The 27,625-nt window shown below is 51.6% G+C and overlaps 2 protein-coding genes across 3 annotated transcripts; both read left to right on the top strand.

The window, feature by feature from the left end:
* Positions 1 to 1,793: 1,793 nt before the first annotated feature.
* C1RL (complement C1r subcomponent like) lies at positions 1,794 to 14,041 on the top strand (the record flags this gene model as incomplete). Its single annotated transcript, XM_082850787.1, is given in 7 exon segments — positions 1,794 to 1,821; positions 1,824 to 1,875; positions 2,457 to 2,733; positions 7,449 to 7,635; positions 9,040 to 9,165; positions 9,291 to 9,365; positions 11,827 to 14,041. Coding segments are annotated over 7 exon segments (1,584 nt in total). The 3' UTR covers positions 12,666 to 14,041.
* A 2,074-nt stretch (positions 14,042 to 16,115) lies between these two features.
* On the top strand, positions 16,116 to 25,999 carry C1R (complement C1r). Of its 2 annotated transcripts, none has more exons than XM_082849312.1 (11): positions 16,116 to 16,244; positions 16,976 to 17,204; positions 18,456 to 18,648; positions 18,964 to 19,110; positions 19,204 to 19,400; positions 19,690 to 19,837; positions 19,945 to 20,066; positions 21,842 to 21,920; positions 22,270 to 22,425; positions 24,374 to 24,448; positions 25,125 to 25,999. In XM_082849312.1, coding segments are annotated over exons 1-11 (2,118 nt in total). In that variant the 5' UTR covers positions 16,116 to 16,242; the 3' UTR covers positions 25,895 to 25,999. The 2 variants fall into 2 exon arrangements, with proteins under 2 accessions (XP_082705438.1, XP_082705437.1); XM_082849311.1 differs by lacking the exon at positions 16,116 to 16,244 and adding an exon at positions 16,764 to 16,880.
* Positions 26,000 to 27,625: the final 1,626 nt, after the last annotated feature.

Genomic DNA, 27,625 nt, shown 5'->3' with positions numbered 1-27,625 from the left:
CAGCTACACGCACATCACCATCTCGTATCCAGGCAAGGCAGCATACCAGCCATCAGTGATGGAGAACCCAGCAGCCACAGTCCTGCCTTCATGGAGCCTGCTAGCTGGCCTGGGGGATGGTTTGGAAGGTCCCCTAGGGGTTCCCAGAGACAATCGTTTTTTTTCACTCTATACCTTAATTTATTCTTTTTTACTTTCATTGGAGTATAGTTGATTTACAATGTTGTGTTAATTTCTGCTGTACAGCAAACTGACTCTGTTATGAATATACATATATCCACTCCTTTTTAGATTCTTTTCCCATATAGGCCATTACAAGGTATCGAGTAGAGTTCCCTGTGCTGTACATTAGGTCCTTATTAGTTATCTATTTTTTATATAGTAGTGTGTATGGGTCAATCCCAATCTTCCAATTTTTCCCTCCCACACTTTACCCCCCCCATAACCATAAGTTTATTTTCTACATCTGTAATTATTTCTGTTTTGTTGATAAGTTCATTTGTAGCCTTTTTTTAGATTCCACAAATAAGCGATAGCATATGACATTGCTCCTTCTCTGTCTGACTTACTTCACTCAGTATGGCAATCTCTAGGTCCGTCCATGTTGCTGCAGATGGCCTTATTTCATCCTTTTTTATGGCTGAGTAATATTCCATTGTATACATGTACCACATCTTCTTTATCCACTCCTCTGTTGATGGACTGAGAGCACTGGCGTGGGTGAGGAGCCTTTCTCAGCAAACGGCAGCCTTTGTGGGTGGAGAATAGGGAGGGAAAGGGTACACAGGACTCTGCGATGAAGCCACCACGAGCTAAGACCCTGAGCCCCAGAGGTGCGCAGAACTTCTAGACCAGGCTGGAGTCCACCACAGGACATGACCCTGTGACCTCCAGGGGTGCAGAGGCCGCCCACACCTGCCTGCACGCCCTCCCCTCCCTTCTCCGATCACAGTGGGTGTGCGAACTGTTGTGAGCCAGCTCTGTGGGCAGCAGGGTTCTCCAGTGGGCACTCCCCACCCCCTCGCTCATTGGTCAGAGGGAGTCTGCGTCCACAGGGAACAGTTTGCGGGTGACCTCTTAGGACAGGACTCCCAACCTCCACAAGGACTTCCTGGTCCCCTACCAAGCTGTGGGTGAGAGTCCCCCCTGGGGGTTCAGGGAGGGCAGCCCCTGCCCACAGACACGGCCCCGGGTATCTGCCTAAAGAAGCTTCGGCCTGGGCCTGCCTCCGGCCCTGCGCCAGCCTGACCCTGCTGGACAAGCAGCGTCCAGGGGTTGTGGACAGGATTCAAAGACTACCTAAGTGAGCGCCGCCAGCCATGCTTGGTGAGGAGGGAAGGGGAAGGAGGGGCTCCAGTCCAGGCTCACAAACTTCAGTTTCTACAAGAGGCGGGCTGGTCACAGAATGAGCCGCTGAGAGGTCAGGGAGGGAGAGGTATGGCCCATTAAAGGGGACAGCCTAACTCACAAGGAGCCATCCTACCGTGTGTGATACATGCACATGGTAAAAATTAAATAGTTTTAAATAGTGCAAAAGAGTCAAGAGTCAGTGCCCTCCCACCCCTGGTCTCTCCTGAGGGCCAGCGTGGTTTTCGAGACGTTTTTCCCGAGTTGCGGTGGGTGAGCTATTCCTGAATCAGACAGCAGGTGGCGCTCAAGCCAGAGAATTAGAAAAAGGGAATTGCCGAGAGTTACTCAACGCATTTCCAGTAACTGCACCCTCCTCCCCCGCAGGGCCTCCTCCAGCCCCACTTCCTGTTCCCTGGCCCGGGCCAGGTCCCCTCAGGGCTCAGATGTCGGCTTCCAGATGCCCGGACTCAGAGCAGGGGAACTGTCTCTGGGGAAGCCCCATTCCACTCGCTGCCCAGGCAACACGTGAGTGTGCCTGGAGAGGCTGGAGAGGCTGGGGAGGCTGCGGAGGAGGAGGGTGGGCATGCGGGAGGGGACCCAGGGGCGGATGAATACACACACGGCCTCCAGCAGCCCTCCCCGGGGGGCTGAGGCTCAACGCTCCAGACAAGACCCCGTCACCTTTAAATGTCCCTGGGGCTTCCCTGGCGGTCCAGCGGTGTACACTCGGTGCTCCCACCGCAGGGGGTGCCTTTTATGCCTAGTCAGGGAACTAAGACCCCACATGCCATGTGGCCAGAAAAATAAAATTAAAAAATAAATGGCCCTCACTTGTACTCCTGTCGCTCCCTCAGACCCCAGGGGAGTCTGGCTGAAGCAGAAGGCAGCCCCTGCGGGGATGAGACTCTCCGGGGAGGTGGGCAATGGTGGAAAATTCACCTTCCTAGCGCGAGCTGACCAGGAGGCTGAAGGAATTGGGGTGACGGGGGGGGGGCAATAAGGGAGTGGCCAGAGGTGCCCAGGCGTCAAGGGCTGAGGCCGCCGCTGCTGAGCCTTTCCCAGGCCTCTCAGCCCTCAGCACTGCCTGCTGCGTTCTATCTCCGCAGGCTCCAGGCCGCAGCCATGTGGTCCCATCCGCCCTCGCCCACTCCCAGGTGGTGGCTGTTCCTCTGGGGAGTCCTCCAGGCTTGCCCCACGCAGGGCTCCGTGCTCTTGGCCCAGCCGCTGCCCCAGAAGCTGATGTCCCCCGGGTACCCGGAACCGTATGTCAAAGGCCAAGAGAGCTCCACGGACATCGAGGCTCCAGAGGGCTTTGCCGTGAGGCTCGTCTTCCAGGACTTCGACCTGGAGCCGTCCCCGGACTGTGACCGGGACTACGTCTCGGTGAGCTGGGAGGGCCTCTGTGGAGGGAGCCTCTCGGCCTGGAGCCCAGGGGCAGCCGGCCCCGAAGCGCGAGGCTTACCTGGGAGGCCAGGTGTACCCAGCGCACAGCCTCCCACCGGAGGCCCGGTGCCGACCTGTGTCCCCTGCCGTCTGGGGCCCATAGACGAGGACAGGGCAGCAGGTCTGGCCCTGCCTTTGGAAGTCTCATAAAGGGACACACAAATACTGCGAATCCCTAGAGTCAAAAGCAGGAACTCACACATCAGTCATTAAAAATCCATCATCAAGTATGTTGAGTGCCTGCTCTGTCAGGCTAGGAAGCTGGACGTAAATATAATAAAAGATTAGGTGACTATGAGTTTCCCTTAGAGGCGCTATGGCAAAACCTCACATATGACAAGGGCATTATTCAGAATAAGGACACTTTAAAAACAGTACTTTACGTTATCTTTTTTTTTTTTTTCATTTATTTTTGGGTCTTCGTTTCCACGCGAGGGCTTTCTCTAGTTGCAGCAAGCGGGGGCTACTCTTCGTTGCGGTGCGCGGGCTTCTCGTTGCAGTGGCTTCTCTTGTTGTGGAGCACGGGCTGTAGGCGCGCGGGCTGCAGTAGTTGTGGCTCGCGGGCTCTAGAGCACAGGCTCAGTAGTTGTGGCACACGGGCCTAGTTGCTCCACAGCGTGTGGAATCTTCCCGGACCAGGGCTCGAACCCATGTCCCCTGCATTGGCAGGCGGATTCTTAACCACTGTGCCACCAGGGAAGTCCCTACGTTATCTTTTGGCTTAAATTTTATTTCTATCCAAATAATACATGTGCATAATTTTTTTTAAAAAAATCAGAGTACGCCAAGGCTTATCATCTCCAGCCTCCTCCCCCTGCCCCCATTGCTGCTCCCCAGGGCAGTCATTTATGATTCATGTAGCTGTTTCATCTGGTGTTTATGTTCAGAAGTATAAATAATTTCTCCATTAACTTCCAGCTCTAAGAGATGAGGACTTAGCTTTATCTCTCTTCGACCTTCACCACCCACGTTTCCCCTCCCCCATCCTCTCAGTTTACCTCTATTATCGTTTTTAGTTAAAACTATATTCATTTTTTACATCATTATGACTTTGAAGTACTCACATCTGTGCACTTGGTGTACAATTTCCTTTCTCCAGCTTTTGGATTTCCCAGCAGTCAATAACTACAGAGTGTTTTGGGGGTTTGGGGTTTTTTTGTTTGATTTTTAGTTTGCTGAGTTCTCTCTGTAACAAATCTTCCCGAAACTCTCAGCCAGGAGAGTAAATCTCTCGACATCTTCGAGTACGAATCTCAGTCTCTCGGTCCTCCTTTGCGTTGGTGACATTCCACCCCATCCCACCTGGGGTGACGTCCCCATGACTTATTTCTTCAGTCTCTTTGCTTTCTAAGCCTTCACTTGTCAAGGAGTTCCCTTTTCCCACCTTCCGGAGATTTCCTTTACTTGTCCTGTGTTGGAAGTGACTCTCATCTCCTTCTCTTTCTTGGTTTACTCTCTCCTTTTGGAGGAGCACATTCTCCTCCAGAAAGGGAATGAGGGAATACATTTTAGAGGAACTTAGATAGCCCTGAATGTCTTAGTTCTCCCCTCACACTTGGTGGATAGTTTATCTGGGTTCCATTCTAGGTTAGAAGTCATTTTCTCTCAGAATTTTAAGGACACGGTCTTCTAGCCCTAGTGTTGTTAGAACTCCTGAGCCTTAGTGTTTTCTCTCTAGAACTTTCAGCATATTTTCCTTATTACCAGCATCTGAACTTTCATCAGGATGTGCCTTGATGCAGGTCAGGTCATTCTGTACTCATTGTACAGGGTTCTTTTTTTTTTTTTTTTTTTTTTTTTTGCGGTACACGGGCCTCTCACTGCTGTGGCCTCTCCTGTTGCGGAGCACAGGCTTCGGACGCGCAGGCTCAGCGGCCATGGCTCACGGGCCCAGCCGCTCCGCGGCATGTGGGATCCTCCCGGTCCGGGGCACAAACCCGTGTCCCCTGCATCGGCAGGCGGACTCTCAACCACTGCGCCACCAGGGAAGCCCCTGTACAGGGTTCTTTTAATCCAGAGACTCTCTTAATCAAGACCCTTCAATTTGAGAAAGTTCTTGTATTAATTTTTAAATCATTTCCGGACATCTACTTTATTTTCTCCTTCTGGAACTTCTATAATTTCACTGTTGTTAGGTTCTGGACAGATTATCCAGTTTTGTTATCCATTCTGTTCTGTTTCCCATCTCTTTGTCTTTTTGTTCCACTTTGTGGGAGATCTCATTGTAAATCCCAACTTTTTAATGATTTTTTTTCTGCTAACATTTTTTCATGTCTAAAGGTTCATTCTAATTATCTAAACGTGCCTTTTTGTAGAATCTTGTTCTTGTTTCATAGAGGCAATATCTACTCTTTTCCCTCATTGGAATTATTTTAAAACATTTCTCGGGCTTCCCTGGTGGCGCAGTGGTGGAGAGTCCGCCTGCCGATGCAGGGGACACGGGTTCGTGCCCCGGTCCAGGAAGATCCCACATGCCGCGGAGCGGCTGGGCCCGTGAGCCATGGCCGCTGAGCCTGCGCGTCTGGAGCCTGTGCTCCGCAACGGGAGAGGCCACAACAGTGAGAGGCCCGCGTACCACAAAAAAAAAAAAAAGAGAAATTAAAAGAAAAAATTTCTCTGCTCCGTGTATTCTGTCTTCTTCACCAAGTTCCTTTGTATCATTCATTTGTTCTGGCCTCTGCTTTTCATGTTGGAGACTTTCCTGCAATGTGTGATAATCCTTGGCTGTCCATTCATATTTAAGAGTGATGTGCAGAACGCTCTTGGATGCTCTATGTGGACAGCTGAAATCTGTCAGACGACAGGTTTGAAAATCGGGTTATCCACGAGGTGACCCAGATGTACTGCTGGGGGCCTCCTGCACATCCACAGCAGAAGGGTGTTCTCTGGTGACAGCCTGTTTCTTCAGAGGAATCCTCCCGTCTCCTGCTTACGCAGGTTCTGACACCTCCCAGAGATCTGTGATCGGAACCTGCTGCTTTCTGTTGCCCCAACCCAAGACTCAGGTTACATGTGTCCATCTCCACTCCACCTTCCAAACGTTATGGGCATCTCTCAGCAGCTGTCATCTCCCCTCACCTTTTTGTCCTTGATAACATATCCATTTTTATCCCTCTGCTGTCCTATTAGTGGGATTTGAGGTGGGAGAGGAGATAAATGCATGTATTTATTTCTTCAGATTTAGCTGACGTCGGGACTACACTTTATTCAACTCAGCCTATGTCTGTCGAACACCTACAGTGCCCTGTTCTCCTTAGCCTTGAATCATTTTAATCCCAGCCTGACTCTTCCCTTGTCACTGACGGAGTTCGAGCTCAAGAATAGGATTGTTCCCTCCTTCCTGCTTCCAGAGTAAATCTCACACACACACACACACACACACGCACGCACGCACGCACACACATCTCGAATGCAGAATTCAACACACTGTAACCTAGTTCATCTTTTGCCCGTCAGAACCCTCAGCCAGATTCTGGTCTCCTTGGCAGCAGAACTGTGTCTTAATTCACACGGTTGTATACACAGGTGTATCCCCAGCACCTAGCACAGCATCTCCCACACAGAACATAATAAACAGCTGTTTGTCAAAGGAATAAAGGAAAGAATGAATGAAACCCAAGCTTGTCGTGCGTGTAGGACACACAACACAGTGGTTTCTGAATGAGCAGGTATTTGGTGTCACTTTCCCTGCTGCTTTTCTGCAGACACTGGAGAGCTGCCCTGGGACACAGGGGTGTCCTGGCTGGAAGGGGCCTCCACAGACAATTTTATAGGAGAGGAGACTAAGATCTGGGGAGAATGAAGGAACGGAGAGCCAGCAAGAACCCAGGATATGTGGATCAATATGAACGTCAGCAATAAAATGAGTTGAGCAGTGAGCCGTATGCCCGGGAGAGAGATTAAACATGAAGCGGTGGCCAGGGGAACTCCTTCCAAGGTGCCCTTCCTTGGGTTGGGGAACCCATAGAAAGGCATTTGAGCAGGGTTTTGATTTAAGTTAGGCAACAGTAGACAGTGTAACCACACCGTGTACATTTTGTGTCCTTAGATTCCATACCTTGCGGGGGCTTCATTTATAGTTTGTGGGGTAAGAGGAGAGACACTCCAAAAGAAGGACAACAGGGAAGGCCAGGAACCCCAGGGGCTCAGTCTGTGCAGAGGGTCTTCTCGCTTCTCAGATGTTGGCCACAGGAAGTTACTCAGAGAAGTGAAATGTGATGGAGGTGGAAGAAGCTGGACGGGAGGGACTTACGTCTGCATATTCATTGATTCAAAGCTGTGATGCTGTAGGTACCAGGTTGAGCATCAGGGACTCAGTGGGGAGCAAAATAGAGGTAGTTCCTGCCTTCTTAGAACTTACAATCCAGTTATTATAAGTTTCTATTTCAATTCTTGAAATATTGTGGGCTGTATGAGATAAGCATGGCAGGCTAAAGAAATCTGCTAGGTATCTGGTCATGGATGGAAGAAACCTGGGAGCCAGTAATGGAGCAGGAAGCAACTTGAGGAAGGCTCCGTGGGGTGGTGCGGTTTCTGAGCCCCAGCGGTACGTAGACCTTCAAGGCGGGGCTGGGGGTCCAGGCTGCGGCATGACCCTGTGACCACCTGTGGTGCAGATTCACCCCACGCCTGCCTGCCCCCCCCTCCCCTTTCAGATCACAGCCAGTGGAATGGATCCCAGCCGGTTCTGTGGGCAGCAGGGCTCCCTGCTGGGCAGCCCCCCTGGTCAGAGGGAATTTGTGTCCTCAGGGAACAGTTTGCGGCTGACCTTCCGTTCACCCGCCTCTGAGGACAGAACCCCGGGCCTCCACAAGGGCTTCCTGGCCCTCTACCAAGCCGTGGGTGAGTGAACCCCTTGGGGTGCAGGGAGGGAAGCCCCTGCCCATAGCCCTGGCCCCTGGTATCTTGAAGTGACAAGTGGAAGCTGAGGCTGGGGGCTCGGGACACCTGGGCTCAGCCCCTTGCTGCCCGGCCCGCCCTGCTGGGGAGCAGCCCAGTCACAGGGGCACCCAGCTCAGCTCCAGCTCTTGTCTCCCAGCATATTAACAGGCCCAGCACTTGCAGATCATCTCGTTTTTCAAGAGGAGCCAAAAATTCAGATTTTTAAGTGAAATTCCAGATTTTCAAATGGTAACCCCAGGTTTTTTGAAAGATAATACATGCCCACAGTAAAATTTTCAAAAAAATAATCTTCCTCTAACCTCTGGCCCCTAATCCCTGGCTATTCTGTCCAGAAATGACTCTGTTCTCTATTTCCTGGGTATTCTTCCAAAGACATTCCAGGCCACTCAAATATAAATATTGTGGGTGTGTGTGTTGCTAATAGTCACAATGTTTTAAATTTGCCATTTTTCATTCAATGATTTTTTTTGGCCGTGCTGTGCAGCTTCTGGGGTCTTAGTTCCCCAATCAGGGATCAAACCCAGGCCCCGGTGGTGAAAGCGTTGAGTCCCAACCACTGGACTGACAGGGAACTGCTTCAATGATATATCTTAAAGATCATCCCATATACATGTGGTTAGCATTGCCTAATTCTTTTTTTTTTTTTTTTTTTTGCAGTACACGGGCCTCTCACTGTTGTGGCCTCTCCCGTTGCGGAGCACAGGCTCCGGACGCTCAGGCTCAGTGGCCATGGCTCACAGGCCCAGCTGCTCCGCGGCATGTGGGATCTTCCCGGACCGGGGCACGAACCCGTGTCCCCTGCATTGGCAGGCAGACTCACAACCACTGTGCCACCAGGGAAACCCATATATACATCTTTGAGCACATATATGAGGATAAATTCTTAGAAATAAAAAAGTGAAAAACATTTGCAATTTTAGTTTTGATATTGCTAAATTTCCCTACAAAAGTTTTGCTAATTTACAGTCCCACTAACCATATATGAAAATGCCTGTTTCCCATACCCTACTTTCACACTTTCAAACTTTTATAGCATTAACAATCTGCAGTGAAAAATAATTCAAATAATAAAAAAAAAAAAGAAGAAGAAAACTGTGCTGGGAATTCCCTGATGGTCCAGTGGTTAGGACTCGGCGCGTTCACTGCCGAGGGCCCAGGTTCAGTCCTTGGGGAACTAAGGTCCTGCAAGCCATGCGGCCAAAAAAAAGTTTTTTTTAATTTAAAAAATAAAATTAAAAAAAGACTGTGCAGGTCAAACTAAATATGGCCACGGACCAGAATCAGTCCCTGGGTTGCCAGTTTGCAGTTCTGTTCTCTGTCCTATTGACCTCTGTTTCCCTTTAGGTATGAATCATAGTCAGCCCATCAGCCAGGCCAGTGGGGACCCTGAGGCCATCAACACACCTGGAGACAACTCCACCGAGATCCAGAGCCACTGCCAGGAGCCCTATTATCAGGCTATGCCCGCAGGTAAGTCCCCACCTGCTGAAGAACCAGCTCCTACCTGCCTCACTCCCCGCAAGAGGTCTGAAGCCTCTTTCAGCCCCTCCTCCCAATTCTGAGCCTGTTCTGTGCCTCCCTCATTTCACTCCCAGGGACACTCACCTGCACCGCCCAGGTGCCCTGGAAGCAGACACAGGAAAGGGAGGAGGTTCCTCGCTGTGTGCCTGGTAAGTGGGGACCTGTGGCACCATGACGTTGGCCACTTCCCAGACAAGCCTCAGCTGTTGCACAGGGCCTGTCTAAGGGCGCAGGACAGCCGTAGAATAGAAAGGGGGAGGTGAAGGCAGAAAGTGAGGCAGAAAAGGGGAACCAAGAAGGCCCAGAAAAGGAGAAGGAAGGAGCTCATCCCTTCTCCTTCAAGGATCAAGGGATAACTGGGAAACGAAAAGCCAGAAGGAAGCTAATCAGAGGGACAGATGAGTTGAAATAAGAGAAAACCCTCTTTTGACATGGTCTGCTTTAACGATACACAGAGAGGCTCTCTGTTCCCAAAATATTTCCCTACCGTAATGCCACAGTGCCAGAAGGCCCAGCATTTTTTTAAAAAAAATTTTTGGAGAGGGGTGGGATAGGGAGGGTGGGACGGAGGGAGATGCAAGAGGGAAGACATATGGGAACATATGTTTATGCATGACTGATTCACTTTGTTATAAAGCAGAAACTAACACACCATTGTAAAGCAATTATACCCCAATAAAGATGTTAAAAAAAAAAAAGAAAGGGAGTGTACATTGGTTATAATAATACGTTTATTGAAAAATCTATTAATCTATATTAATACATAGGGCATAGTGAATTACATAGGGCATAGTGAAATCAAAAAATATTCTTCTTTTTATTCTTCCTTCATGGGAATCAATAAACAGCATTTTATTTGTTTAAAAAAAATTTTTTTGGAGATAAAATTCATATAACATAAAAATCACTCTTGCAAAGTGTACAATTCAGTAACTTTTAGTGTATTCACCATGTTGTGCAACCATTACTACTTATTCTAGAGCATTTTCATCACCCCAAAAAGAAACTCCAACTCTCCCTTCTCCCATCTCCTGGCAACCACTAACTACTTTCTATCTCTATGGATTTTATTCTGGACATTTTATGTCAATGGAATCATATAATAGCCTTTTGCGTCTGGCTTCTTTCATTTAGCGTAATGTTTTCAAGGTTCATCCACGTTGTAGCATGTATCAGTTCTCCATTCCTTTTCTTTTCTTTTCATTTTTTGGCCGAGCTGTCCAGCATGTTGCATCTTAGTTCCCCAAGCACGAATCAAACCTACGCCCCTTGCAGTGGAAGCAGGGAGTCTTAACCACTGTACCGCCAGGGAAGTCCCAGTACTCTATTCCTTTTCATGGCTGAATAGAATTCCACTGTACAGATAGACCACATTTTGTTTATCCATTCATAGATTGACAGACATTTAGGTTGTTTTCACTTTTTGCTTTTTATGAATATTGCCGTGGTGAGCATTCATGTACAAGTTTCTGTTTGAACACGTCTTCAGGTCTCTTGAGTATAGACCTAGGAGTGGAATTGTTGGTTCACATCCTAACTCTGTGTTTAACTTTTTGAGGAACTGCCACACTGTTTTCCACAGTGACTGCACCATTTTACATTCCCACCAGCAATAGAGGAGGGTTCAGGTCCACCATTTTGGGGTTCTTTGGGGGGAGGGTTGGTTTTCTTAATATTTTGGCCCAGCCTAGCGGCCTGTGGGACTGTAGTTCCCCCACCAGGGATGGAACCGGCACTCTCGGCAGTGAAAGCACAGGGTCCTAACCACTGGACCGCCAGGGAATTCCCTCAGGTCCACCATTTTTGAAACCCAGTTTTTTGAGTCAAACATGCCTTTCTAACCCAATCTGAGTACATTTCTCAGGTTTTACTCCTGAGCCACAGAAAGCTCTAGGGGCGGAGCCTGACATAGTGCTTTGGGAGGGGGAGATGTTAAAATGGAGAAATGGGACTTCCCTGGTGGCGCAGTGGTTGGGAGTCTGCCTGCCAATGCAGGGGACACGAGTATTGAGCCCTGGTCCGGGAGGATCCCACGTGCTGTGGAGCAGCTAGGCCCATGTGCCACAACTACTGAGCCTGTGTGCCACAACTACTGAAGCCCGCGCGCCTAGAGCCTGTGCTCCACAACAAGAGAAGCCACCGCAATGAGAAGCCTACGCACTTCAAGGGTAGCCCCAGCTCGCCACAACTAGAGAAAAGCCTGTGCACAGCAACGAAGACCCAGTGTAGCCAAAAATAAATAAATAAACAAATTTATTTTTTTAAAAAATGGAGAAATGACCCAGAAACAAGGACAGGAGACACTGAAGACAAACTGCTTGCTGCACGATTTTGCTCAAAGAAGGTCCCACCAAGAGTCTAAAAAAGTGGCTTAGGACTTCCCTGGCGGTCCTGTGGTTAAGACTCCGCATTTCCACTGTAGGGGGCACCGGTTCCATCCCTGGTTGGGGAACTAAGATCCTGCATGCCTCGCGGTGCGGCAAAAAAAATAAATAAATTAAAATTAAAAAGTGGCTTTAAAATGGCTGAGGAGGCAGGAGAAAGCACTTCACAGAAGTAGGTTTCCAGATGCAGCGGCTGGTTTTTCACTTTACCCCTCCTGTCTCCCAGTCTGCGGACGGCCGGTCATCCCCATCGCCCAGAACAGGGAGCCCGTTGGTGCCTCCAGAGCTGAGCTGGGCAACTTCCCCTGGCAGGCCTTGACCAGCATCTACGGCCGAGGCGGCGGGGCCCTGCTGGGCGACAGGTGGATCCTCACCGCCGCCCACACCATCTACCCCAAGAACAGTATCTTCCTCGGGAAGAGCCGGCGCGCGGAGGTGTTCCTGGGCCACACGAACATCGACGAGCTGCTGGAGCTGGGCGGCCACCCGGTGCGCCGCGTGGTCGTGCACCCAGACTACCGCCCGGACCAGACCCATAACTTCCACGGTGACATCGCCCTCCTGGAGCTGCGGCACAGTGTCCCGCTGGGCCCCCACCTCCTCCCGGTCTGCCTGCCCGACCGCAAGGCCCTGTACCGCCCGGGCCTGGCGGGCTACGTCAGTGGCTTTGGCGTGGAGAACGGCTGGTTGACCACAGAGCTGAAATACTCCCAGGTGCCCGTGGCCCCGAGGGCGGCCTGCGAGGCCTGGCTCCGAGAGAAGCGGAGGACCGAGGTGTTCTCCGGCGGCATGTTCTGCGCCGGGGACAGCACGCGGCCGCAGAGTGTCTGCCAGGGAGACAGTGGTGGTGCCTACGTGGTGTGGGACGATCGTGCCCGTCGCTGGGTGGCCACGGGCATCGTATCCTGGGGCATTGGGTGTGGTGAGGGGTACGGCTTCTACACCAAAGTGCTCAACTACGTGGACTGGATCAGAGGAGTGATGGGCGGGAAGGATGACCCCGGGGTGCTGAGCAGGGGCACCCACCGTGGAGCCCAGACGGGAGAGGGTTGGGTTGAGGACTGAACCCTGGGCGTGGGGCGGTGGGAACAGAGATTCCTATTCAGGTCACAGCTGCAGCAAACCACTGAGCCAGAGAAATCCTCCGCGTCCCTCCGCCCCCTTCTCACCCTCCACCTTCCTGCGGGTTTGCGCGCTACACCCACACGTCTCCTCGAGTTTCCGCTTTGAACTTCATCCCCCGGGACACGGCGTCTCTCTCTCGAGAGACAGTCTCCTCATCCTCCTGTTCAAGTGCAGTGTGGGGAAGTAGTCTCAGTTCATTTCTGAAACTCTTCAAAGCCCCTGTGATCGACCTTCAAAGAGTCAAATAGTCTTGGCTTCACCTCGCACAACTCCTTGGCTGCAATTATAGTCACAGCTCTACGTTGTTCTTATATCAGGCGCTTCCCGTGTGTTACTTCACCGACTCCTCACACCAGCTTTGCAAAGGATGAGTTATTATCCACGTGTTACCAAGGAGGAAACTGAAGCTCAGGGAGATGAAGGGACTCTTCCAAACCCCACAGCTGATACAGGACGGCGAAGGCATGTCCTTTCCAGTACACCTCGACAGCCCTCAGGTGTCCTCAAGACCTACTGTATCGCCCACTCCCCGATCCCCGCATCCTTCTAGATTCTCCCTCCTGGGAATTCCTGCCTCGGTGAAGCTGACAGCAGCTGGCTCACACTTTCCTGCTGGCCGCCCTCCTGCAGACACTTCGGTGAGCCTAGCCCTGGGCTGAACGGTCCTGCAGGCACCCCCAGAGCTGCTGGACACCCTGGGCCATGTCCCCAACATCAAGCATACTGCTCTCCCTGAAAAGACCAACTCTTTAATTTTTAGTAAGGACTTGATGTCACAGTAAAAGACACAAGTAAAATACAGTTGTTCAAATGGAAAACATAAAAAGACACAAATAAAAAACAATTGTTCAACTGGAAATAGAAGACAGATACATAAAACAGAAGAGAACAAATTTGCTAGACTTCAAGTTCGAGTTAGCTATATGGTTAAAGGTCACATTTATCTTTGAGAAAATAGCAGGATTCAAAGTTATACATACATGTGGTTTCTTCAATCTTTTAAACCTATACATAGTACAGAATACTCAAAATATTAATCTGAGGGGTTTTTAGTGGTTTAATTTTGGCTGTGTTGTTTTCCCCTATGTTCCACTAAATTTTATTTAATGAGTATATATTAGTTTTATTTGTCTTATTTCTTTAATTTTTTAAAATTTATTTATTTATTTTTGGCTGCGTTGGGTCTTCGTTGTTGCACGCGGGCTTTCTCTAGTTGTGGCGAGTGGGGGCTACTCTTTATTGCAGTGCACGGGCTTCTCATTGAGGTGGCTTCTCTTGTTGCTAAGCACGGGCTCTAGGCGCTCGGGCTTCAGTAGTTGTGGCGCATGGGCTCAATTGCTCTGCGGCATGTGGGATCTTCCCGGACCAGGGCTCAAACCCGTGCCTCCTGCATTGGCAGGCGGATTCTTTACCACTGCACCACCAGGGAAGCCCCTGTCTTCTTTATTTTTATTACTGAGAACATGATGAGTTTCTCCCTGCCAAGGCAAAATATATATACCTATACATATCTATATGTCTGTATCTATCTATCTAGATCTAGACAGGTCTAGATCTAGATAGATACAGGTAGATATAGTTATAGGTACAGGTATATAGATAGATAGATGTAAATATATCCACAGAGGGAAACATACCATTATGTTAAGAGAGAAAACTTTTTTCTCCCCAGAATCACATCTTAAAAGGAATGATCAGTATAACAGTGTCTTCAATACTGGTTTGAAAACAAATGCTTGAGCAATCTTCACGTGGCTGTTTCTTCTTGCTGTCCTTGGTATACATCAAGGGTATAACAGAACATGTACGTCGAGGTTATTTTGTATGGTTGGGCAGAGTGGGAATCCGACTGGGACTGAGCTAATGAGGTCCAAGCTTGTCAGTTTCCAGTCATGCCACGTGGTACCAGGACAGAACTCAGAATCCCTAGGAGGAATGGGAGAGTTTCTGCCAAGACTTACCTTCTTGGACCGCCTCCTCTACCTGTATATCTGCCATCCTGCCCCGTGGTAAGCGCACAGCACACACATACTGCTGTCCAGATACTAATGTGCAGTTTGCTAGACAAGATTCCCCTCCTTTCTTGCCTCCTGACCTCCTCCTTATCCTTCTTCCCCACCTTTTGTCCTTCCTCACCTAACAAGGCCACGGATCATCATGGATCAGCCCTGCCGGCAGACTCAGTCCTTGGCTCTGACGTATAAACCTGCTGGAGATCCTCCAACCCTCCAACCTGGCCTGATCTTGCCTCTCCCATGTGCCTGCTCTCAAACTACATTCAGTGAGGACCTGGCCACTGCCTAACGGGAAGCTGCCACATCTTGGCGAGCCCAGTGCCTGGGAAAGTGCCTGGCACTTTAAATAGGTAGCTTCCAAACGGATAAGTGAGCAGGTGGGTGGGTGGAGAGATAGAGGGATTCATCTAATAGGGCAAACAAGCAGGATGGACTACAGAGGCCTGAGAACTCAGAGGCCTGTTCTGGATCTGCGTCTCCCTGTGGAGCACACCGCTATAGGGTCGCTGAGCCCTGGAGAGTTGAAGAAAGTCTTCCCCAAAGAGCAAAGGTTTCAAACAGGACACGATGGCCTGGAGGACAAGGGAGATGAGAGCCCTTTCTCCCTCCCGGGGGCCTGGCCTTCTCTCAGAAAAGACCAAGTCACTAGTGGTCGGTCTTACAGCCACACTGTTTGCCCAGCCCTAGGCAGCTGGGACACTCAGGGGCTCAAACTCTTGACCAGTTTCTGAGGATAAGAGGATGTGTCTATCCTGTCCTCAGCTGCCCCCGCTTCTCTAAGAGACAAGTTCAATGGCAGGCCTGAGTTCACTGAGGTGGGGAAGAAGGGTCTTAAAACTGAGCCTGGCGCTGCTTTCCAGGGGTCACAGCAATCTCTGCTCTTCGTGTCATTGATGAGTGAAGTAGCCCAGGTGCCCAGGGCAACCGAGCTTCATTCTCCTCTGTGCCCTCCTGCACCACCCTTCTCCAGCCCTTGTTCCTGTCACATCATCCTGGGCATTGAAACCCTGTCTGCTCCCAGACCAGGTGCCAGGCGACTAAGGACAGGAAGGGTCCAGGAAAGAGAGTCACCCTCAACTGCAATCTCCACTGCCCTTTTGGTAGGAACCTTGTACAACAACATCAGACCCCAGGAAGGTCTCGGAAGAAAGAGGGAATTCCCATCGGATTTAGAAACGAAAGTCTGGGCCTCCAACCAAAGGCTTTTCTGTCCCTAAAATGCAGACCCATCTCTAGACCTTCCCCATGTGGCCAGCAGGTGGCACCACCATCGGGGATTTCAAAACCAAAACTAAATTACACTGGAAACAGATTTTTTTTTTTTTTTGGTTTTTGTTTATGCAAATAGTTCATTCCCTACAACATTCCTCCCGTAATGGTCCCCCCCTTTTCCCCCTCATTCCCTCCGCCTTCCCTCCTCTGCGTGACTCTGCTCTCCCTGGACACAGAGTGGATGAAGACGCTGTCAGGAGAGTCAGAGACCCAAAAACAGGCCTTGAGAAATGTGAGTAAGGCTAATGGGGACCAAGGAGGGAGGGAGAAGCCAGAGCAGAGAATCCTGGGCACGGGAGGCAACACTGCCCCCAGATTTACTCAGGGAGGCGGGAACACACTTCCCCTCCGTATATACCTTACCCCTTCCAACGTGCACATGCGTGCACACGTGCAAACACATGCCCCCCGTCCCTCTTCCTGAGGGCAAGAGGAGACCTCAGACCCAGGAGGTGATGCCACCTCGTCTTCCTCCTCCAGCTCCTAGGGAGCAGCGAGATGGGGGACCCACTCAGCCCCGGAGAGGCGTCGTTTTGTGCCCGAAACCATCTTCCATAGGTGGTTTCTCCCAGAGGCCTTTGCTGAGCCTTTGGGAGCCCTTTCGGAGAGCCGTGACTGGAAACCCTCACCCCCAATTAACGGGTCCCAAGCCAGCCCTATTCCGGGAAGGGGAGGGGAGTGATGGGACAGGGCAGAGGAGGCTGGGGAGAGAGGTGGAGGGAGCGTGATGACCTCCGGACTGGACACCGCCCCGGGGAGTGTGCACCAATGCCACAGCTGCAGAGACCAGCCTCCGCACTCCGCCCGCCCCCACCCCCCAGAACATCTCTGTGAGGTCTAGAATGGGCCGAGAGGAAAACGCCCGGCGGTATGACCATCCCCACCCCCTCCACAGCCACTGCCCAAACTGCAAGGCTGCTGCACCCCCTCCAGCCCTACAGATGCCTTTTTTCTTTTTGGCAGGTGGCTCTTATACGTCCTGGTGCCAGTCCTGTTCTACAGGGTGGGAGGCTCCGTCTTCACCCCTCGGAAGCTCTATGGGGAAGTGACTTCCCCTCTGTACCCCAAGCCTTACCCCGACAACTTTGAGACCACCACTGTGATCACGGTCCCCACGGGATACAGGGTGAAGCTCGTCTTCCGGCAGTTTGACCTGGAGCCTTCGGAAGGCTGTTTCTATGATTATGTCAAGGTAGGGGCTCAGGTTGGGTGGGCAGAGGGAGAGCTGGGTGTCTCTGGAACCTGGGAACCCTGTATAGGACCCCACCTGTGGACAAAGCCCCAAGCCTGTGAAAGCTGATTGCCAGGTGGGGTTTCTGAGAGTCAGGTGATGTCGTGGATGAGTGTCCACTGGTTTGAGAGCCCCTAGGGGAGCACTGAGGGGAGAGACACAGAGGGAAGGTACGGGTCCCACTCTCAGGAAATGTACTGCCTACAGGAATCAGAAAAACCTTCCCCATCTTCTTACTTGCTAGGAGCCTTTGGGAAATCGCTGTGCCTCAGTTTCCCTGTTTCCATGGAGAGTATCACCTTGGCTGCCACCTCACCAGGAACGCAGGGACATGGGGAGGGGAGACGTTCATGGTGGTGGCTCAAGCATAGGCTTCAGCAAGGACAGGGAGCTGTCTCCTCACCTCTGTCATGACCAAGGGCACCGTCCCAGTCCCATCTTTCTACATCCAATAAAAATGAGATTCTTGACTCAGGATTCGGGTAGGGCACGCACACAGCCCATAAATACTATTCCAAGGAGACCTCCTGGAGGTTATAAGAGAATAACATGAAAATGAAACATCTTCCTAGCCCAGAGGACTTGAGACGGCAGTGTTGGAGGCGAGGGGTCTTGATGGCAAGGGATGGTGAAGAATGAGGTGGGGGCAGGGATGCCTTCTGCTCTGGAGGGGTTAAGGAATCTGTGAAGAAAGAGGTAAGGGAAGTTCGGCCATGCTTGCTAAGGCTACCAGGCCCCGGGGGCTCACGTTCAGCTGAGTCCATCACGAGGCATGGCTGGACGTGAGTGGTTTGACTGAGGCGAGGTGGAAGGACAGGGCAGAGGGTGAAGTAGACCATCCAGGCTCTAGGGATGAAGGAATGATAGAGGCCAGGTAGAGGCCACCAGGATTCCAGTGGGAGGCGGGCACAGGAGGAGATGGGAGTGAAGAAAGGTCTGAAACATGCTGGGGGTCATAAAAGGGGAAGGACGATGTTTGCGGGACAGGATAACGTGCAGAGTTAGCGGATGGAGATGCAGGGGACAGAGGAAAGGCACCTGGGGAAGCTTGCAACAGCCAGAACGCAGCAGGCAGAGAGCAGCTGGAAGCCGTCCAGCAAGGAGGCATGATCCGCTCGTCGGGACAAGAGAAGGATGACCTTCACTGACCCTCCACATGGGACGTGTCCCCTCAACAACTGTCTCCCTACCCCACTGTCCTTCTTCCACCAGATCTCTGCCGATAAGAAAACCCTGGGGAGGTTCTGCGGGCAGCTGGGCTCTCCACTGGGCAACCCTCCAGGAAGGAAGGAATTTATGTCCCAAGGGAACAAGATGCTGCTGACCTTCCACACGGACTTCTCCAATGAGGAGAATGGCACCATCATGTTCTACAAGGGCTTCCTGGCCTACTACCAAGCTGTGGGTGAGTGGTCCCTGTGCCCGTGTTCCAGCCCTCATGTTGCACGGGGGCCGGAAAAGGAAAACCTTGACTCCAAAGAAGCAGGAAGCCTGGCCTTCCTTGCTTTTCCCAAGAGCGCTTTTTCCAGGAGGGGGCTGCCCACCTGAGCCCTGTCCCCACTGGGCAGCTCCCAGAAGGCGTTAGAGGGGCCGGGAGGCCCAGGCGGCCAGGAGCTGGCTTTGTCTGTTTAGGCCGCTGGTGAGTGACCTCGCTGAGACCAGTGCCACCACAGAAGTCCCCCGGCAGGAACTGAATCCTTCCTTCCGGAATCTCTTCCAGACCTGGACGAATGTGCCTCCCAGCTCAACTTGGTGGAGGAGAGTCCCCAGCCCCTGTGCCAGCACCTGTGTCACAACTACGTTGGTGGCTACTTCTGTTCCTGCCGTCCGGGCTACGAGCTTCAGAAGGACAGGCATTCCTGCCAGGGTGAGGTCAGGGTTGGGAGGAAGGGACCTAGCAAGGGCTCACCGGGCCAGCCCGAGTCTCCGGGTGACCCCCCTCCCGGCTTTGCTCTCACAGCCGAGTGCAGCAGCGAGCTGTTCACAGAGCCGTCGGGCTACATCTCCAGCCTGGAGTACCCCCGGCCCTACCCGCCCGACCTACGCTGCAACTACAGCATCCGGGTAGAGCGGGGCCTCACCCTCCAACTCAAGTTCCTGGAGCCTTTCGAAATCGATGACCACGAGCAAGTACACTGTCCCTACGACCAGCTACAGGTGCAGCAGACCTCCCCACCCCCAGACGCCCTGTCCTCTCCTCCCATCGCCACGTGGCTCTCTTACCCCTCCTTCCTGCTGGACCCTCTGGCCAATCGGTACAGCAACGGCCAACATCACACATGAGTGGGGCAAGTTCCTACACAGCGGGCAGCTGGGTACTGGGGATCCCTTTTACCCTCCAGCTGAAAACATACAGAAAGCAGGATCCCCACCACCAGCACCACCGCCCCAGCCCGGGGGAAAAGTCTCTGAACTGGAGAGGTGACCCTCCCTCCTCCCCCATCAGATCTATGCCAACAAGAGGAACATCGGTGAGTTCTGTGGGAAGCAAAGGCCAGAGCCCATTGACACCAGCAGCAACTCCGTGGACCTGCTGTTCTTCACGGACGAGTCAGGGGACAGCCAGGGCTGGAAGTTGCACTACACCAGCAAAAGTAAGGCTGCCCGGGGCCCCTCGCTGGCCAGCAAGGGGGCAGGATGTAGTGGGTAGAAAGAAGGCCAGTGGCTCTGCAATAAATGCGCCCTCTGCTTTCCCTGACAGTCATCAAGTGTCCCCAGCCCAAGGCCCTAGACTCATTCACCATCATCCAGGACCTGCAGCCTCAGTACGAGTTCCGGGACTACTTCATCGCCACCTGCAAACAAGGCTACCAGCTCATGGAGGTAAGAGCCACAGCTGAGGGGAAGGAACTGGCCCAGCATCAGGAATAATTCGCACAGCCAGGCCCACAGCAGACTGAGGCTCAGCCCCAAGTGGAATCATACGTGTTTGAGCTGGAAGGGCCACCTGGCCTGTTCCAACTTGACTGCTCATTGGAAACACTTAGGATTTTAAAATACTGATGTCCAGGTCCCCCGCTAGAGCCTAGTCTATGGGTCTGGAGTGCAGCCTGGGCATCAGGATTACTGAAAGCTACTCAGGCGATACTACTGCCCAGCCAAGTTTAAGAGCTACTGGCCTTGCCCAATAACTCACTGTAGAGTTAGGAACCAAAGAGGCGGGGGTGGAGGTGAAGTGCAAGGAGCAACTCAACAGTACCTGGATTGTGTGCAGCAAGGATTACCACCAAACCCCCTGCCTCTTGCTCCAGGGCTCTGGGTTTGGGGATTTTGGTGTTTTTTTAAGACCTAACTGACTTTATTCAATGATTCATGAATCGGGCAGCATCCCACTTAACAAGAAGGGGCTTCTTTTCTGTACATTGGTGGTCTTACCCCAGGTCCACCACCCTGTCCTCAGCTTTGCAGACTCAGGAAAATATGTGGTTTTCTCCACTGCTCAATCTCACAAAAGCTGGTAAATTAAAATGCTATTTTTAAAAAGCATGCAGTTGGAGTTACCCCTGGCCAGGGACCTGGGACTGGACATCCCGTCTTTGTTCAATAGAGCCACTTGGAAGACCTACTGTGAAACAGAGAAGAGACCTTTGGTTTGTCCTTCAGTTGTAGCAAAGTCACCGAACAAACCTTCTAAGTGTTACTGAGTGTCAGGCAGTGTTCTGGATGCGGGAAGTACAGTAAAAAGAAACACATATTCATGCAGGCTTCGTGGAGCTTACCTTTGAATGTTGCATCAAGCTGAGTTAGCCAGGTAACTGCTCCTCGCTCCAAGAAGGACTCAGTGTCCTAGACCCCTCCTCTCTGCTCAGGTTACAACTCACCACGTCCTACGTCCCCCGCACCCTTACCTTGGCATTTGTCATTCACATCATAGAGTTTTAAACAAGTCACACAGTTTCTCTCACATTATTTACATTTCACTGGGACATCCTAATCCTCGTACACATTCTCTTGCAATCAGTTCCAGAGCGAATTATCTGGGATGACTGTTGATCTTAATAAAATTCATTTTGTCCAATTACTTTTCATTTCAGAGGGGGCCATCTCCTGCCCTGGTCCCTGCCATCTGCTCACCTACGACAGCACTTAGCATACGCCAGCATCCTCAAGCACCCTTGAAAGTGGCTGGGCTGCGCTAGTATTTTAGGAAAGGCCTTTGCCCTTAAGAAGACTACAGTCTAGGGGCGATGAGGTGACGAAAGGTGTTCCAGAGGAAGAGAAACATGGTTCTACTTCAGGGCAGAAACTTTTGTTTCAATGCAGAGACCACACCACTGGGCTTGTTGTTTTTTTAATTTAAAATTGTGGGGTTCAATTGGACCTCAGTGGAAACAGGCAAGAATCTAGAGAGAGGGTTATTGGGTCTAACAACCAGCCCTAGGTCTGACTTCCTGCTGTGTGGCTCACGTGCGCCCATGTGTAAGTCTGGTCTGAAAGGACCGGCTAGGAAGAAGGACCAAGGAGCCATGTCCATGGGTGCTAAGGTCTGAGGGCTTGAGAGATGACTTTGCATCCCTACTGCTCCCGTGTGGGCGAGGACAGGAAGGGAGCTGCGGCACCTCCTTGTACTAACAGCACCTCTATCTCTGATCAAACAGGGCAAACAGGCGCTCCTGTCCTTCACAGCTGTCTGTCAGGATGATGGTACATGGCATCGCGCCATGCCCAGGTGCAAGAGTAAGTTGCAACTCAGGGACGTGTCTCCCCCGAGGAGAAGGGAAGAGGGGTCTGGCCTAAGCATCTCCCCAAAAAGACCCTCCCCTGACTTATCCTTTGAAGCCTCTGGCCCATCCAGGAACCAGTCAGCCCTCATCTCAGCAGGACTGACAGGCTGTAGCCAGGGCTGAATTTCGTTGTATCCAGTTCCCGTACATCACGAGAGCCCCCCACTCACCATAGCTCCTGAAGGTTCTCAGCATGTTCTGCGGGTCCACTCCTGCTCTGTGGGCAGACTGCTCACCTTCCTCCCACTGAAGTTCCGGTACAATCCTTACCAGCTCTCAGACGGCCCTGTGTTCTCTCCAAGTCAAGGACTGCGGGCAGCCCCAAAGCTTGCCTAATGGAGCCTTCAATTATACCACCACGACGGGGGTGAACACCTACCAGGCCCGTATCCAGTACTACTGCCACGAGCCGTATTACAAAATGCAAACCAGAGATGGCAGAAGCAAGTCTGAGCGAGGTAGGGACCCATGCAAATGGCAGTCTTCTCCCTCTTGTTGGGACATCTTCTGCAATTTCTTCCAATAGAATCCCTACAGAGTGAATATTAAGATATTTATCCAGGGCACTGGCTTCAGAGGTACCAAGAGGCATCTAATAAAGCTGAAGAAGGAAACACCTGAGCTGATACAAAGAAAGACTTGAATCTCATAAGCAGCTTCTTCTCACCACCATTACCACCACCACCATCACCACCACCGCCACCACTACCACCACCACCACCACCACCACTACCACTACCACCACCACCACCACCACCATCACCACTACCACCACCACCACCACCACCACCACCACCATCACCACCATCACCATCACCACCACCATCACCATCACCACCACCACCATCACCACCAACACCATCACTACCACCATCACCACCACCATCACCATCACCACCACCATCACCACCACCACCATCACCAACACCATCACCAACACCAACACCATAACCACTACTACCACCACCATCACCACTACTGCCACCACCACCACCACCACCACCACCACCATCACCATCACCACCACCACCACCACCATCACCACCACCACCACCATCACCACCACCATCACCACCACCACCATCACCATCACCACCACCACCATCACCACCACCATCACCATCACCACCACCATCACCACCACCACCTTCACCATCACCACCACCACCATCACCACCACCACCATCACTACCACCATCACCACCACCATCACCATCACCACCACCATCACCACCACCACCATCACCAACACCATCACCAACACCAACACCATAACCACTACTACCACCACCATCACCACTACTGCCACCACCACCACCACCACCACCACCACCACCACCATCACCACCACCACCACCACCACCACCACCACCACCACCACCACCATCACCATCACCACCACCATCACCACCACCACCTTCACCACCACCACCATCACCACTACCACCATCACCACCATCACCACCACCACCACTACAGCTTTATCAGTGAGACTTCCTCAGCCTTCTCCCCACATACCCTCTCAGGCTGCTATGTTGTGAATTTCTGCATTGAGGTTTACTAAATTACTCTCAAGTTCATCTGTGGGTATCTTTAAAACTTTTTTTTTTTTTTTTTTTGTGGTACACGGGCCTCTCACTGCTGCGGCCTCTCCCGTTGCGGAGCACAGGCTCCGGACGCGCAGGCTCAGCGGCCATGGCTCACGAGCCCAGCCACTCCGCGGCATGTGGGATCCTCCCGGACCGGGGCACGCACCCGTGTCCCCTGCATCGGCAGGCGGACTCTCAACCACTGCACCACCAGGGAAGCCCGACCTTGTGCAAATTATTTAAACGCAGTTTCCTCGTCTGTAAGGTGGGGATAATGGTGCACATCTGAAAGCCTCACGGTGGTGCTTAAATGAGATAACGCAGATAAAGTTCTGAGCAGTGAGCACCGGCACACTGTCTGTGATCAGGAAACATAGCCACCAGGGATTCCCTGGCGGGCCAGTGCTCAGGACTCCACTCTTTCACTGCCAAGGGTGTGGGTTCAATCCCTGGTTGGGGAACTAAGATCCACCCAGCACCGCAAAAAAAAAAAAAAAAAAAACAACCATAGCTACCATTAACATCTACTACCCAGTACCAAGATGCAATCACCGATGGAAGTTTGATAAGTTCCTTGCAGGTTTTGTGTCTACTTTTACAAATGGGGATCATGTCGAATATAATAGTTAAGCATTCTGATTTTCCCACTTAGCATTAGAACAAAAATATATGTATGGAGCCTCTTAACACTTTCAATAGCCCATCCACATATATTTGAACCTTTCCCTTCGATCCTTGACCTCTCCCTCCCGCACTTTGGTGCTCACTGGCCCCTGCCCACGACCTCCCAGCCTGAGCGCAGCCCCTCTCCCCTCAGGGCGGTACATCTGCACAGCTCAGGGCACGTGGAAGAATGAGCTGGCAGGAGAGAAGATGCCTCGGTGTTTGCCAGGTGAGTGGAAACCCTCCGCCGTCCTCTGTGGCCCTGGCAGCCCTGGCAGCCCTGCAGGGCCTCAGAGGAGGCATGGCACAGAGAAGGGAGAGACGCTCCAGCTTGAAGCTGAAGGTAGACAGGGGGTGAGGGAGGAATCAGGAAAAAGGCAAGGAGACGCCCCAGCAGAAGGGCAGAGGGACCCAGAGAGCTGGACCTGCCCCGACATTCCTGGACTTTTCACTGAGCAGGTGGGAGATGAGGAATAAAAAAAAAAGAGCAAAAGGGACTTCCCTGGCGGTCCAGTGGTTAAGACGCCACGTCCCACTGCAGGGGGCACGGGTCCGCGGCGCGGCCAAAAAAAGAAAAAGGAAAAAAAGAGCGAGAAAAGCCCCGGGAAGAATAAACAAGAACGAGGAGAAGAGGCTGACCGTACACCAAAGACGGAAGGGAGGGAGGAGAGAGAAGAAAGGGCCCTGAGCTAAAAAGAGGGGGCGAAGGGGAGGGAACAGACCGCGGTGCCGGGCGCTGACTTCTTCCCCCTCCCCCCCCCGCCCCCTTCTCCCCCCCATCCGCCCCCTTCTCCCCCCCATCCGCCCCCTTCTCCCCACACCCGCCCCCTTCTCCCACACCCGCCCCCTTCTCCCCCCCCCGCCCCCTTCTCTCCCCCCCCCCCCCGCCCCCTTCTCCTCCCCAGTGTGCGGGAAACCCGTCAACCCTGTGGAGCAGAAGCAGCGCATCGTTGGAGGCCAGAAGGCAAAGCTGGGCAACTTCCCCTGGCAGGCCTTCACCAACATCCACGGCCGAGGGGGCGGCGCACTGCTGGGCGACCGCTGGATCCTCACGGCCGCGCACACGCTCTACCCCAAGGAGTACGAAGCGCAGGGCAACGCCACCGTGGACGTGTTCCTGGGCCACGTCAACGTGGAAGAGATCACCAAGCTGGCCAACCACCCCGTCCGCAGGGTCAGCATCCACCCCGACTACCGCCAGGAAGAGTCCCACAACTTCGAGGGGGACATCGCCCTCCTGGAGCTGGAAAACAGTGTCACCCTGGGCCCCAACCTCCTCCCCATCTGCCTCCCCGACAACGAGACCTTCTATGACCAGGGTCTCATGGGCTATGTCAGTGGCTTTGGGATCACGGAGGAGAGACTTTCTCACAACCTCAGGTTTGTCCGTCTGCCCGTAGCTAAGCGAGAGGATTGTGAGAGATGGCTCCGGAAAAAAAATAGGAAAGATGTGTTTTCTGAAAACATGTTCTGCTCTGGGGACCCGACTCTAAAGCAAGATGCCTGTCAGGGGGATAGCGGAGGGGTCTTTGCAGTGAGGGATGAGAAAAATGATCGCTGGGTGGCGACAGGCATCATATCCTGGGGCATCGGCTGCAGCAGGGGGTACGGGTTCTACACCAAACTGCTCAACTACGTTGACTGGATCAAGAAAGAGATGGAGGAGGAGGACTGAGCCCGGAATTCACTAGGTCAGAGCAGGGTGTAAAAAAAAAAAAAGATTATCTAACCAGCTGTTGACAACCACTAAGAATCCATATTAAAATCACTGATGCAGAAAGACACTGTGTGAAATAAATTCTCTTTTCTATAATCCCATCCACACTCTTCACCTAAAATAACCCAAAGGTCACCTTTATTCCCCGCACCCCCGCCCCAGGGTTGCAGAAGATATATTCCACAATCTCTAGTTATCATTGTTCTCTTCCATTTTTTTGTTTTGTTTTGTTTTTCTTTTTGTTTTTGCGGTACGCGGGCCTCTCACTGCTGTGGCCTCTCCCGTTGCGGAGCACAGGCTCCGGACGCGCAGGCTCAGCGGCCATGGCTCACGGGCCCAGCCGCTCCGCGGCATGTGGGATCTTCCCAGACCGGCACACGAACCCGTGTCCCCTGCACCGGCAGGCGGACTCTCAACCACTGCGCCACCAGGGAAGCCCCTCTTCCATTTTTATAACCATTGGGTAATTGAATAGAACTCCTTCCAAATAAAATTTTATGAGAAAGCCCATTGTGTAAAATGAATTAAAAGGAATAAATGAATAAATAATAAATGAATGAATAAAACATCAGGATAATTGTAGTTTGCCAAGTTTATTTCAGTTCATATCATAAGGTGTTTCAAATAAATTCTTGATTATGTTGCATGGAAAATTGAAAAACAAGAAGAACAGCTATGCGGAAAGTAAAAAGTCATATTTTCATAGAATATTTTTCTGATTATAGAAATCATGGTAAAAGCAACTTTTGAGAATCCTAAAATCCCTCAAGCCCCTCCTGGGCTAGTGCTGTTTCAACTAGGGTCCTTCCCATAAAGTCCTCTTGGCTGCATTTTTTTCCCCCAGCATGAGGAGCTGATCCACCAGTCTGTTTTCTTCTGACCAAAGAAATGTGACAATTCACTTGCTTTTTTAAAAGTTAAGTCTTTTCCTGAGTTTCAGGTGAAGCACACATGTTATTCCCAAGCGACTTGCAACGCCGTACGATTGATGTCTTTTAAGCCACAACGAATGATTTTCTAGCCCTTCTAGGCCTTGGTGATGAGCCTTTCCAGCTCCAAAGTCTCTGATGATGATTCACTTAAAACCCCTCCCTGCCCCTCACCCAGGTAAATGATCTGGTACTACAGCTAATGATGCAAAAAAACAGCCCCATCCTACTGTCCAAGGCAGCAGCAACAAGCGAATCCTTTCACCAATACCTCGGCCCATCCGCGAGGGCAGAACCCAAATAGACTACAGATTCTCTCTGGCAGGGATGGACTTCCTTTTTCTGTTATTTGTCAGATTCCAGGTTGATTTTTTTTCTACTCCTCCAATTATTAAAAAGAAGGAAAATTTCCACATCACAAGCATGTTTCTTAATATTTTTCCAATTTTTTTTTTTCTCTAGAGGAATCCCCCTTCTCCTGCCCAAAACTCTGTAGTCCAGAGTACACTGTCAACTCCATGGCACATGTAACGACAGGCAGGTAGGGGAAGGTAGTTGGCAGGTGTCGAGTTAAGGAATAAAGTAAATGGCTTTATGCTGCTGGGTTGATTTGACACGATACTTCCAGTAGCTTCCTATTGTTGGGTTTTTGGGGGTTTTTTTGGCTGCATTGGGTCTTCATTGCTACACACGGGCTTTCTCTAGTTGTGGCGAGCGGGAGCTACTTTTCGTTGCTGTGCGCGGGCTTCTCATTGCGGTG

This window comes from Leucopleurus acutus (assembly GCF_964270905.1).
Source record: "Leucopleurus acutus genome assembly, chromosome: 11".
NCBI classification, from domain to species: domain Eukaryota; kingdom Metazoa; phylum Chordata; class Mammalia; order Artiodactyla; family Delphinidae; genus Leucopleurus; species Leucopleurus acutus.
This window is presented reverse-complemented; position numbering and strand designations above follow the sequence as displayed.

What these genes read in the sequence shown, in the direction of transcription:
- C1R (XM_082849311.1), top strand. Translation starts at nt 16,855, where the DNA reads ATGGGCCGAGAGGAAAACGCCCGGCG. An exon ending in GGCCTACTACCAAGCTGTGG is followed by an intron (nt 18,649 to 18,963) that starts GTGAGTGGTCCC and finishes AATCTCTTCCAG; the next exon opens with ACCTGGACGAATGTGCCTCC. An exon ending in CAGAAGCAAGTCTGAGCGAG is followed by an intron (nt 22,426 to 24,373) that starts GTAGGGACCCAT and finishes CTCTCCCCTCAG; the next exon opens with GGCGGTACATCTGCACAGCT.